At 37.3% G+C, this 14203-nt stretch overlaps 1 protein-coding gene across 1 annotated transcript in view; it reads left to right on the forward strand.

Moving 5' to 3' along the window:
* The window catches only part of PLPPR5 (phospholipid phosphatase related 5), a 128760-nt gene that overhangs the window by 43195 nt on the left and 71362 nt on the right, over window positions 1-14203 (forward strand). Inside the window, exon 3 of the mRNA XM_060139523.1 lies at window positions 5338-5588. Within this exon, the coding sequence (XP_059995506.1) occupies window positions 5338-5588 (251 nt within the window). The remainder of the gene's footprint in view (window positions 1-5337; window positions 5589-14203) is intronic.

The following is a 14203-nucleotide window of genomic DNA, read 5'->3' on the forward strand; positions in this document are numbered from 1 at the left end:
GATTTTATTAGGGGACAAGATTTACTGATCCTTTAAATCTCAAATTCTAGCACTAATGATATGAACATTGACGAATTACTGAAAATCATCTCAATTCAAAAGACACGTGGCCAAGACAGGTTTTTTTTAACTGAAACAATAAAACTTAATATAGATTATTATTTCCTGGCTTTATCAAATAAGAAAAAGTGCATCTAAATATACTAAATAACATTTAAGATAAATTCTGATCAGTATTAAGATTACGGATACTGTAACCCTTCAATATATTTCTCATATTGATGGGAACAAGATGAAGACTTTGGAGATATTATGCACAGCTCACCTAATCTATATATAAACCCACTAAAGACTAATCAAATGTCATCATGCCTTTAAATCTCTCTGGAGCCGAAAGGTCTTCATATCTAAGACTGTTCATTTTATTGCAGTCAACTTATACATCCCCACAGCCCTCATTTATACTGTGGAAGGGATAGCTTTTATATGAAACTTTAAAAGTTATATTTTTCACATGCATCAATACTGTGTTCTTGACCCATTTAATCTTTGCATGAGAAACATTTAATAACAAAATAAGCAATAATATACTCAGAACTAAAGTATTTTGATGAAGTTGAACTTTCCTAAATATTGTTAAATTATATTATGCCTACTTAAGTAAAATATTTTTATTCATTTACGCACATATTTCTAAAGAATATACAGGCATACCTCCAAGATATTTGAGCTCAGTTCTAGACCACTACGATAAAGCGAATATGGCAATAAAGCAAGTCACATGAAGTTTTTGGTTTCCCAGTGCATATAGAAGTTACGTTTACACTCTATTGTAGTCTGTTAAGTGTGCAATAGCATTATGTCTTAAAAAAATACATACCTTAATTAAAAATACTTTTAAAAATTAAAATCACTAAAAAATGCTAATCATCACCTGAGCCTTTAATGAGTTGTAATCTTTTTGCTGGTGGAGGGTCTTGCCTGAACGTTGACGGCTGCTGACTGATCAGGGTGGTAGCATCTGAAGGTTGGGGTGGCTGTGGAAACTTCTTAAAATAGGACAACAATGAAGTTAGCCACAGTGATTGAGTCTTCCTTTTACGAATGATTTCTTTGTAGCATGCAATGCTGTTTGATAGCTTTTTACCCATGGTAGAGCTTCTTTAGGAATGGTAGTCAATCCTCTCAAACCTTGCTGCTGCTTTATCAACTAAGTTTATGAAAGATTCTAAATCCTTTGTTGTCATTTCAACAGTCTTCACAACACCTTCACCAGGATTAGATTCCATCTCAAGAAACCACTTTCTTTCCTCATCCACAGAAGCAAATCCTCATCCATTCAAGTTTTATCATGAGATTGCAGTGATTCAGTCACATCTTCAAGCTCCACTTCTATTTCTAATTCTTTTCCTATTTCTACCACATCTTCAGTGACCTCCTCCACTGAAGTCTTGAACCCCTCCAAGTCATCCATGATTGAATCACCTTCTTTCAAGCTCCTGTTTAATGTTAATATTTTGACCTCTTCCCATGAATCATGAATGTTCTTAATGGCATCTAGAATGGTGAATCCTCTCCAGAAGGTTTTCAGTTAACTTTGCCCAGATCCATCAGAGGAACCCCTATCTATGGCAGCTACAGACTTATGAAATGTATTTCTTAAATAATGAGACTTGAAAATCAGAATTACTCCTCATGACCTGCAGAATGAATGTTGTGTCAGCAGGCATGAAAACAACATTAATCTCATTGTACATCTCCATCAGAGCTCTTGGGTGGCCAGGTGCGTTGTCAATGAGCAGTAATATTTTGAAAGGAATTTTTTTTCTGAGCAATAGGTCTCAACAGTGGGCTTAAAATATTTAGTAAATCATGTTGTAAACAGATAATGCTGTCATCCAGGCTTTGTTGTTCCATTTATTGAGAAAAGGCAGAGTATATTTAGCATAACTCTTAAGGGCCTTAGGCTTTACAGAATAGTAAGTGAGCATTGGCTTCACCTTAAAATCACCAGCTGCATAAGCCCCAAGGAAGAGAGTCAGCCTGTCTTTTGAAGCTTTAGAGCCAGGCATTTTCTTCTCCTTAGATCTGAAAGTCCTTGATGGCATCTTCTTCCAATAGCAGGTTGTTTTGTCTACGTTGAAAACTTGTTGTTTAGTGTAGATACCTTCAGTAATGATCTTAGCTAGATCTTCTGGATAGCTTGCTGCAACTTCTATATGAGCAGTTGCTGCTTCACTTTCTACTTTCCTGATATGGAGATGACTTATTTCCTTAAACCTCATGAATCATCCCCTGCTAGCTTCAAACTTTTCTTCTGTAGCTTCCTCACCTCTCTTAACTTTTTTTTTTTTTTTTTTTTTTTTGCGGTACGCGGGCCTCACTGTTGTGGCCTCTCCCGTTGCGGAGCACAGGCTCTGGACGTGCAGGCTCAGCGGCCATGGCTCACGGGCCCAGCCGCTCTGCGGCATATGGGATCCTCCCGGACCAGGGCACGAACCCGTGTCCCATGCATCGGCAGGCGGACTCTCAATCACTGCGCCACCAGGGAAGCCCTCTCTCAACTTTTATAGAATTGAAGAGAGTTAGGGCCTTGCTCTGGATTAGGCTTTGGTTTAAGGGAATATTATGGCTGGTTTGATCTTCTATCCAGACCACTAAAACTTGCTGCATATCAGCAGTAAGGCTGTTCCGCTTTCTTATCATCCTTTAAGAACTTTTCCTTTGCGTTTGCAACTTGACTGACTGTTTAGCACAAGAGACCTAGCTTTCAGCCTATCTCAGCTTCCGACTAAGCTTCATCATTTCTAGCTTTTGATTAAGAGTGAGATGTTTGACTCTTCCTTTCACTCGTACACTTAGAGGCTATTGTAGGATTTTTAATGGCCTAATTTCAATAATGTTGTGTCTTAGGGAATAGGGGGTCCTGAGGAGAGGGAGAGAAATATAGGGGAACGGCTGGTTGGTGGAGCAGTCAGAGTACACACATTTATCAGTTAAATTCACTGCCTGGTATGGGTGCAGTTTGTGCTGCCCCAAAACAATTACCATAGTAACATCAAAGATCACTGATCACAGATCACCAATAACAAATATAATCATAATGAAAAACTTTGAAATATTGGGAGAATTACTGAAATGTGACATAGACACACAGAGTGAGCAAATGTTATTGGAAAAATGGTGCCAATAGTGTTGCTCAACACAGGGTTGCCACAAACCTTCCATTTGTAAAAAAAATGCACTCTCTGCGAAGCCCAATAAAGCGAACCTCAGTAAAACGAAGTCCGCCTGAACGGCACACAGTAAAGTGTGCTTTTAAGTCTCTGCATGTTTCTTACTTCTTATATGATTTTATAAAATATTTAGGAGTGCTTTGGTTTGTTTCTTATTTCCTTGTTTATCATGATTTGGATCTTTCTAGTTTGTTAAAATAAAATGGAAGCTTGTGCGCAAAGCATTACTGCATAATAAGACATCACTCTTCATAGCGACTTTATTCTGGAGGTCAGCACAGTGGATACACTCATGAGATCTCACTTTAATAAGTATCTTTGTAGTTAACTTCAATATTGGCCTTGGGCCTGATGCACTATTTTAATTCTAAAGCACATTTGGGAACGTTACAAGTATCAAGAGACATTTCCATATCCTTATCACACATTCCTCTGTATTTTAAACAGGAAAACTTATTGTACCAGATAAAAAGAATGGTTTGGTTAAATAAAATGAGTACTTCTTAGCCTAGGTTTCAAGAGAAAAGAGGTGAAGACTTGCCATTTATATTGCCATGCTAGACCATGAGATTTGGAAAGAGAGAGTATAGGTGGTAACATTTTATTGAGCTTTGTTCTTTTCCATTTCTTTGCTTATGCCAGATTTCTGATTTGAGTATCATTTACTTGTATGGCTCATGGAATACTGGTAAGATGTAAAGAAAGCTTTTCATTGCTTCCTTGTAAGTTTTTTCAATAGAGAACTAAGGTCTTTGGTTCATGGTGGTTTGTATGCACATAGAGTTTTGCTATGTGCAGGTTTGGGTGCAAGAACCTTGCATAATGTTACATAATATTTTGAAAATGAAAAGGATAGTCATGTATCTAATCCTGGAAAATTATTTGAGCCTGGTGAGTTGCAACACAACTGCCAATAATTATGTAAAGGCTTAGGAAACAAACAATCCAGAAATATATGACAAAGAAAAAAAAGCATCTAATTATCATAATAGAATTTTATGACTTTTTAATGAGCCGACTGTTTGGGAAGTATTATTTTGGCATAGTTTTAAAATGTCCTGATGGATTTATTACCCAAAATTATAAAAGAACGGATTTCTTTACATAGATACCACATCTTTGCGGATTGTATCTGTAAGTTTATTGACAATGATGCCAAAGAATTTATTTTGCCTATCCTATCTAAGTAGAAAGATAAGTTTTGGCGATAATGACCAATGACATTGAATTTAGAAAATATTTTTGGTATTTGAGTAAATTGGCGTGTTCCTTACAAAAGGGGAAAAATTTATGTACTTAATTTTATACCTTCAGGTAAACAAAGTAAATAAATTTTACTACTGCGAAGATAATTTAAACATTATAATGTAATTGCCTTATTATTTACTAAATTGTCCCAAATTTGATAAATTGAAACTCAAGCCATAAAAGATAAGGCGGGACTTAGCTGTTATGTAACTTTAAAAAATGTGTTTCTGATGGCGATATAGAGATTAATCTGAAAACATTCTGCTTTACTTAAGATTTTCCATGGTATTTAAATGAAGACTGATGGCATTGGATTTTGCTGCTAATTGGCACCTCCAGCTGAGTTAATATCAGTTTGAATGAGCTTAAGAGGCATAATCAAAGGGAGATGACTGCTCTACTTAATGTTAGTAAGATTAAAAAAAAATGCAAAAATAGGGAAAAAATAAAGATTACTAACATTAGCAGAAGGTGATAGACTGAACCCTCTCAAGGGAAACACATCTCCATTTAAAAAATCTCATTATCCAAACACAGCCTTAGAATATATTTTCTTCTTTTATCATATGTCTTATAAACCTGTCGTGCATAAAAATGTAGCCAGTGGTAGACAGCTCAATATGTTAAATAATTTAACACTCCCACTACTTCAGAAAGCAAAGGGAGGAGCTGGAGGGAGTGAAATGGAAGGAACCGTATATATATATATATATATATATATATATATATATATATATATATATATATATGTATGTAGGAACTATTTTATAGTTTCTAAAATATTTCCATCTTGGTGTATTGTAAATTAACCACAATAAACCAAAAAGTTAAAATGGTGTGTTTTCTTCCTCAGGAATTTATACGTTTGGACTGTTTGCTACAGACATCTTTGTAAATGCTGGACAAGTAGTTACAGGAAACCTGGCTCCACATTTTCTCGCCCTGTGTAAACCCAACTACACGGCACTTGGGTGTCAGCAGTATACGCAGTTCATCAGTGGGGAAGAGGCCTGCACGGGCAACCCGGATCTCATCATGAGAGCAAGGAAAACATTTCCATCCAAAGAAGCGGCTCTCAGTGTCTATGCAGCTATGTATCTGACAGTAAGTAAGAGTTAGAAACCATTCTTAGTTTGTCTTTTTGGTAATTCTCCCAAAGCAGAAATTATTTCTCCCTGCCATAATGGAAGTCACAGTAACAGCTTTCTGCAGGACATTTAATTTATTTTTAATGATAGCTGTTTGTACTGTGAATAAAATTAAGTCAGTTGACTCTCGTGAGATTATGTGCGGGTATTTGGTTGTATTAAAAAATATAGCCATTAGCATTTCCATTTGAGAATATGTTTGTCTTTATTATTAAATAAGGCTTAATGGAAACAAATTTGTCCTATAGCAGTTGCCATAAACTTGTAATAGTGCAATTAAGAGAACTACCCAGGCCTCTTAGCCACCTACTCAAGTTCTAATGTACTCTGGTGAAGGCGGGGAAAGAGGCACTCTTCTTCCAGAAAGTTCTTTTGTTATTGGTAACTATATCATCTTAATATCTCAATGAGTGTTTTAATATTTTCTCATAGAACTAACCAAAATGCCCTTAAAAATCATATATATTTTCTTTATTCTTGAGTATTTGCCATCATTTTAGTGGTAGGAGCCAGGCCCTAAGTGCTGCTATCTTAGGACATTTAGGTGGAAGTAAGTGGTCAAAGCTGAATGCATTAATGACAGGCAGGAGTACAAAGAAGGGCAGCCTTGGCAGGCAGCTCTTCACCCCAGTATTTATATCCATCAGTCTTTCCCTCTATCACCAGAATGTGCCTTGCCAGCTATAAGGTTGAACTCCCAAAAGTATGCTTTGAAGGCTTTTCCATAGCTACAATAAAAAGTGCAGAAAATTTTTCCTTTCGGAGTTCTCCTGTCCAACAATGCCAATAACTACTTCTGATTTCAGCTCATTGATGAGACCTCAGGACCAATTTGAAACCAAATTTGATAATTTCTGATTACTTGAAAAAACGCAGAATTATTTTTACCTTCAACGAGCTATTTGATTATGGAAATGTTTCTAACGCTCCTGATGCAATCTTGTCAGTTTATCTCTAAAAGAGAGAATATCTGCTGTGACACCTCTACTTGAGATTGGAAATAAAGGTTACTAAAGAAAGGACAATTTAAGAGAGGAACTATGGCATCATACATAACATTCACGATGGCACGGTAATTTTGGAGGTCATAAGGGTGTGTGCATTTTTTTTGTTGTTGTTTGTTTGTTTTTGCGGTACGCGGGCCTCCCACTGCCGCGGCCTATCCCACCGCGGAGCACAGTCTCCGGACACACAGGCTCAGCGGCCATGGCTCACGGGCCCAGCCGCTGCGCGGCACGTGGCATCCCCCCGGACCGGGGCACGAACCCGTGTCCCCTGCATCGGCAGGCAGACTCCCAACCACTGCGCCACCAGGGAAGCCCAGGGTGTGTGCATTTTAACATTTTAAATAAGTTTTTAATCCAAGCTAATCTACCACTTTTTTTTTAAATTTAATTTAATTTTTTTAAAAAATATACAGCAGGTTCTTATTAGTCATCCATTTTATACACATCAGTGTATACATGTCAATCCCAGTCTCCCAATTCATCCCACCACCACGCCCACCCCCCACCGCTTTCCCCCCTTGGTGTCCATACTTTTGTTCTCTACATCTGTGTCTCTATTTCTGCCCTGCAAACCGGTTCATCTGTACCGTTTTCCTAGGTCCTGCGTTAGTATATGATACTTGTTTTTCTCTTTCTGACTTGCTTCACTCCATATGACAGTCTCTAGATCCATCCACGTCTCTACAAATGACCCACTTTCATTCCTTTTTATGGCTGAGTAATATTCCATTGTACATATATACCACATTGTCTTTATCCATTCGTCTGTTGATGGGCATTTATGTTGCTTCCATGACCTGGCTATTGTAAATAGCGCTGCAATGAACATTGGGGTGCATATGTCTTTTTGAATTATGGTTTTCTCAGGGTATATGCCCAGTAGTGGGATTGCTGTGTCATATGGTAATTGTATTTTTAGTTTTATAAGGAACTTCCATACTGTTCTCCATAGTGGCTGGATCAATTTACATTCCCTCCAACAGTGCAAGAGGGTTCCCTTTTCTCCTCACCCTCTCCAGCATTTGTTGTTTGTAGATTTTCTGATGATGCCCATTCTAACCGGTGTGAGGTGATACCTCATTGTAGTTTTGATTGGCACTTCTCTAATAATTATTGATGTTGAGCAGCTTTTCATGTGCTCCTTGGCCATCTGTATGTCCTCTTTGGAGAAATGTCTATTTATGTCTTCTGCCCATTTTTTGATTGGGTTGTTTGTTTTTTTAATATTGAGCTGCATGTGCTGTTTATATGTTTTGGAGATTAATCCTTTGTTGATTCGTTTGCAAATATTTTCTCACATTCTGAGTATTGTCTTTTTGTCTTGTTTATGGTTTCCTTTGCTGTGAAAAAGCTTTTAGGTATCATTAGGTTCCATTTGTTTATTTTTATTTTTATTTCTATTACTCTAGGAGGTGGATCAAAAAAGATATTGCTGTGATTTATGTCAAAGAGTGTTCTTCCTGTGTTTCCCTCCAAGAGTTTTATAGTGTCTGGTCTTACATTTAGGTCTCTAATCCATTTTCAGTTTATTTTAGTGTATGGTGTGAGGGAGTGTTGTAATTTCATTCTTTTACATGTACCTGTCTAGTTTTCCCAGCACCACTGGGAAAAGAGACCGTCTTTTCTCCGTTGTATATCCTTGCCTCCTTTGTCATAGATTAGTTGACATAGGTGCATGGGTTTATCTCCGCACTTTCTATCCTGTTCCACTGATCTATATTTCTGTTTTTGTGCCAGTACCATATTGTCTTGATTACTGTAGCTTTGTAGTATAGTCTCAAGTCAGGGAGTCTGATTCCTCCACCTCTGTTTTTTCCCTCAGGGCTGCTTTGGCTATTTGGGGTCTTTTGTGTCTCCATACAAATTTTAAGACTTTCTATTCTACTCTGTAAAAAATGCCACTGGTAAGTTCATAGGGATTGAATTGAATGTGTAGATTGCTTTGGGTAGTATAATCATTTTCACAATATTGATTCTTCCAATCCAAGAACATGGTATATCTCTCCATCTGTTGGTATCATCTTTAATTTCTTTCATCAGTGTCTTGTAGTTTTCTGCATACAGGTCATTTGTCTCCCTAGGTAGGTTTGTTCCTAGATATTTTATTATTTTTGTTGCAATGGTAGATGGGAGTGTTTCCTTAATTTCTCATCATTAGTGTATAGAAAAGCAAGATATTTCTGTGTGTTAATTTTGTATCCTGCAACTTTACCAAATTCATCGATTAGCTCTAGTAGTTTTCTGGTGGCATTTTTAGGGTTCTCTATGTATAGTATCATGTCATCTGCAAACAGTGACAGTTTTACTTCTTCTTTTCTAATTTGTATTCCTTTTATTGTTTTTTCTTCTCTGATTGCCGTGGCTAGGACTTCCAAAGCTATGTTGAATAATCGTGGTGAGACATCCTTGTCTTGTTCCTGATCTTAGAGGAAATGCTTTCAGTTTTTCACCATTGAGAATGATGTTTGCTGTGGGTTTGTTATATATGGCCTTTATTATGTTGAGGTAGGTTCCCTCTCTGCCCACTTTCTGGAGAGTTATTATCATAAATGGGTGTTGAATTTTGTCAAAATCTTTTTCTGCAACTATTGAGATGATCAGATGGTTTTCATTCTTCAATTTGGTAATATTGTGTATCACATTGATTGATTTGCATATATTGAAGAATCCTTGCATCCCTGGGATAAATCCCACTTGATCATTGTGTATGATCCTTTTAATGTGTTGTTGGATTCTGTTTGCTAGTATTTTGTTGAGGATTTTTGCATCTATATTCATCAGTGATATTGGTCCGTAATTTCATTTTTTTGTAGTATCTTTGTCTGGTTTTGGTATCAGGGTGATGGTGGCATCATAGAATGAGTTTGGGAGTGTTCTTTACTCTGCAATTTTATGGAAGAGTTTGAGAAGGATGGGTGTTAGCTCTTCTCTAAATGTTTAATAGAATTCACCCGTGAAGCCATCTGGTCCTGGACTTTTGTTTCTTGGAAGATCTTTAATCACTGTTTCCGTTTCATTACTTATGATTGGTCTGTTCATATTTTCTATTTCTTCCTGGTTCAGTCTTGGAAGGTTATACCTTTCTAAGAATTTGTCTGTTTCTTCCAGGTTGTCCATTTTATTGGCATAGAGTCGCTTGTAGTAGTCTCAGGGTGGTTTGTATTTCTGCAGTGTGTGTTGTAACTTCTCCTTTTTCATTTCTAATTTTATTGGTTTGAGTCTTCTCCCTCTTTTTCTTAATGCATCTGGCTAATGGTTTCTCAATTTTGTTTATCTTCTCAAAGAACCAGCTTTTAGTTTTATTGATCTTTGCTATTGTTTCCTTCATTTCTTTTTCATTTATTTCTGCTCTGATCTTTATGATTTCTTTCCTTCTGCTAAGTTTGGGTTTTGTTTGTTCTTTGTTCTCTAGTTCCTTTAGGTGTAAGGTTAGATTGTTTATTTGAGATTTTTCTTGTTTCTTGAGGTAGGCTTGCATTACTATAAACTTCCCTCTTAGAACTGCTTTTGCTGCATCCCATAGGTTTTGAATCATCATTGTAATTTGTCTCTAGGTATTTTTTGATTTCCTCTGATTTCTTCAGTGATCTCTTGGTTATTTAGTAACGTATTGTTTAGCCTCCATGTGTTTGTGTTTTTTAACTTTTTTTCCCTGTAATTGATTTCTAATCTCATTGTGTTGTGGTCAGAAAACACGCTTGATATGATTTCAATTTTCTTAAATTTAGTGTGGTTTGATTTGTGACCCAAGATGTGATCTATCCTGGAGAATGTCCCATGAAGAAAGTATAATCTGCTGTTTTTGGGTGGAATGTCCTATAAATATCAATTAAATCTAGCTGGTCTATTGTGTCATTTATAGCTTGTGTTTCCTTATTAATTTTCTGTTTCGATGATCTGTCCATTGGTGTAAATGAGGTGTTAAAGTCCCCCACTATTATTGTGTTACTATCAATTTCCTCTTTTATAGCTGTTAGCAGTTGCCTTATGTATTGAGTTGCTCCTGTGTTGGGTGCATATATATTTACAATTGTTATATCTTCTTTTTGGATTGATCCCTTGATCATTATGTAGTGTCCTTCCTTGTCTCTTGTAACATTCTTTATTTTAAAGTCTATTTTATCTGATATGAGTATTGCTACTCCAGCTTTCTTTTGATTTCCATTTGCATGGAATATCTTTTTCCATCCCCTCACTTTCAGTCTGTATGTGTCCCTAGGTCTGAAGTGGGTCTCTTGTAGACAGCATATATATGGGTTTAGTTTCTGTATTCATTCAGCCAGCCTGTGTCTTTTTGTTGGAGCATTTAATCCATTCATGTTTAAGGTAATTATCACTATGTATGTTCCTATGACCATTTTCTTAATTGTTCTGAGTTTTTTTGTAGGTCCTATTCTGCTCTTGTGTTTCCCACTTAGAGAAGTTCCTTTAGCATTTGTTGGAGAGCTCATTTGGTGGTGCTGAATTCTCTTAGCTTTTGCTTGTCAGTAAAGCTTTTGATTTCTCCGTCAAATCTGGATGAGATCCTTGCTGGGTAGAGTAATCTTGGTTGTAGGTTTTTCCCTTTCATCACTTTAAATATGTCCTGCCACTCCCTTCTGGCTTGTAGAGTTTCTGCTGAGAAATCAGCTGTTAACCTTATGGGAGTTCCGTTGTTTGTTATTTGTCATTTTTCCCTTGTTGCTTTCAATAATTTTTCTTTCTTTTTAATTTTTGTCAGTTAGATTACTATGCGTCTTGGCATGTTGCTCCTTGGGTTTATCCTGCCTGGGACTCTCTGCGCTTCCTGGACTTGGCTAACTATTTCCTTTCCCGTGTCAAGGAAGTTTTCGTCTATAATCTCTTCAAATATTTTCTGGGGTCCTTTCTCTCTGTCTTCTCCTTCTGGGACCCCTATAATGCAAATGTTGCATTTAATGTTGTCTCAGCGGTCTCTTAGGCTGTCTTCATTTCTTTTTATTCTTTTTTCTTTATTCTGTTCCACAGCAGTGAATTCCACCATTCTGTCTTCCAGGTCACTTATCCGTTCTTCTGCCTCAGTTATTCTGCTATTGATTCCTTCTAGGAATCAATTTCAATTATTGTATTTCAATTATTGTATTGTTCATCTCTGTTTGTTTGTTCTTTAATTCTTCTAGGTGTTTGTTCTTTAATTCTTCTAGGTCTTTGTTAAACACTTTTTGTATCTTCTCAATATTTGCCTCCATTCTTTTTCTGAGGTCCTGGATCATCTTCTCTATCATTATTCTGAATTGTTTTTCTGTAAGATTGCCTATCTCCACTTCATTCAGTTGTTTTTCTGAGACCTTATCTTGTTCCTCCATCTGATACATCGCCCTCTGCCTTTTCATTTTGTCTATCTTTCTGTGAATGTGGTTTTTGTTCCACAGGCTGCAGGATTGAGGCTATCTAAGAGGCTTGTGCATGTTTCCTGATGGGAGGGACTGGTGGTGGGTAGAGCTGGCTGTTGCTCTGGTGGGCAGAACTAAATAAAACTTTAATCTGCTTGTCTGCTGATGGGTGGGGCTGGGTTCCCTCCCTTTTGGTTGTTTGGCCTGAGGCGGCCCAGCACTGGAGCCTATCCTGCTCTTTGGTGGGGCTAATGGCCGACTCTGGGAGGGCTCACGCCAAGGAATACTTCCCGGAACTTCTGCTGCCAGTGTCCTTGTCCTCATGGTGCGACACAGCCAGCCCCCGCCTCTGCAGGATACCCTCCAACACTAGCAGGTAGGTCTGGTTCAGTCTCCTATGGGGTCACTGCTTCTTCTCCTGGGTCCCGATGCACACACTACTTTGTGTGTGCCCTCCAAGAGTGGAGTCTCTGTTTCCCCCAGTCCTGTCGAAGTCCTGCAATCAAATCCCAGTAGCCTTCAAGGTCTGATTCTCTAGGAATTCCTCCTCCCGTTGCCGGTCCCCCAGGTTGGGAAGCCTGACGTGGGGCTCAGAACCTTCACTCCAGTGAGTGGACTTCTGTGGTAAAAGTGTTCTCCAGTTTGTGAGTCACCCACCCAGCAGTTATGGGATTTGATTTTATTGTGACTACACCTCTCCTGCCATCTCATTGTGGCTTCTCCTTTGTCTTTGGATGTGGGTATCTTTTTTGGTGAGTTCCAGTGTCTTCCTGTCGATGACTGTTCAGCAGTTAGTTGTGATTACGGTGCTCTACCAAGAGGGAGTGAGAGCATGTCCTTCTACTCCGCCATCTTGAACCAATCTCCTCTTTATTACTTTTCACTACCTGGACTTTTAAAAAAATCCCATCAAGAAAATTTTTATAGAGTTAAGGATCAAATCCCATCCTATCCATTTTCTCTTCTGACTTCTGTACAATTTTCCAGTTACAGTTTCCTTCTTACGCTCACTCTGCTCCCAACTGTGTTCCTCTAATTTCTCCTGATTTCCGCTACACACTTGAAGGTGTGTAGACTTTATATGAAATCTTCTAAGCCATGCGTATTCTTTCCTATTCACTAAATTGCTTGACTGCGTGTTCCACCTCTCCTAGAATATGGAACATTCAGCCTTAATATGAAGATTTAAAACTTGAGTGAATCAGGAGCCATAAAATACTTTTCAACCATTGTCATCACATCTAAATCTGATGTTTGTATTTGTATCTGGGTATGAGTTGTAAATGTATCTGCATATACACATGTGATCAAGCCAATGACTTTAGACAAATTTTAGAATACTCTCTGACCCCAAATACTGTGACATGGTTATCTTAGCACTGATATAGATGTTAGATTTTACTGTGTAATCAGGGTGTGCCAATGGTGGTGAAAGTGTTAGTATAGTGAGATACTTGGTCTTTTTATTCTGCCAAAATGGTGTGTCTGCTGGCATTTGTTTTAGCAACTTCTTTTTTTTTTTTTTTAGCAACTTACTTAAAGACATTTATTTAAACTGCTTCTGAATTATAAGCCATACTGTTCTAATCTGTAATAAACCTTTGGAGATGTTTTAATAATAATTATTATTATTATTAGCAAACATTTATTGAGCATTTGCTATATGCCAGGCATGAGTGCTTTACTTTTACTAATTTATTTAATACATTACTAGTTCTTATTTATGTGTTTTAAAATTTGTTCTTTATTTATCATTATTATTATTGTAATAACTTATTATTTGTATTAATTTATTGAATCCTCATAACAACTTCATGAAGTATATACTGTTATTATGCACATTTTACAGATGAGGACACTCAGAAGGTGAAGTAACTTGCCCCGATCCACAGAACCACACTTTTTCCTGGCTACAATGATTCTAAGTGTTCCAGAGAGGGAATCATTAAATCATATTAGCCCTAATATGTGTGTGGTTAGCTGAGTTCCCTCCTGTTCCTACATAATTTCAGCATACATAAAAGTTAAAACCAAAGGTTCAGATGGTAGATATGTTTAGAGAAAAAAAATTAATAACACTCCAGCATTCGGAATTCTTCTATCGTTAAACAGTGATTCAGACTAAAAGTCAGCATTCCTGCTTGTAATTACATTGAAGGGTACCGCTGTCTCTTTAACAATAGATTCTGTTCTCTGCTAACTGCTTTTCTCTC

This window comes from Lagenorhynchus albirostris, chromosome 2, assembly GCF_949774975.1.
Source record: "Lagenorhynchus albirostris chromosome 2, mLagAlb1.1, whole genome shotgun sequence".
Taxonomy (NCBI): domain Eukaryota; kingdom Metazoa; phylum Chordata; class Mammalia; order Artiodactyla; family Delphinidae; genus Lagenorhynchus; species Lagenorhynchus albirostris.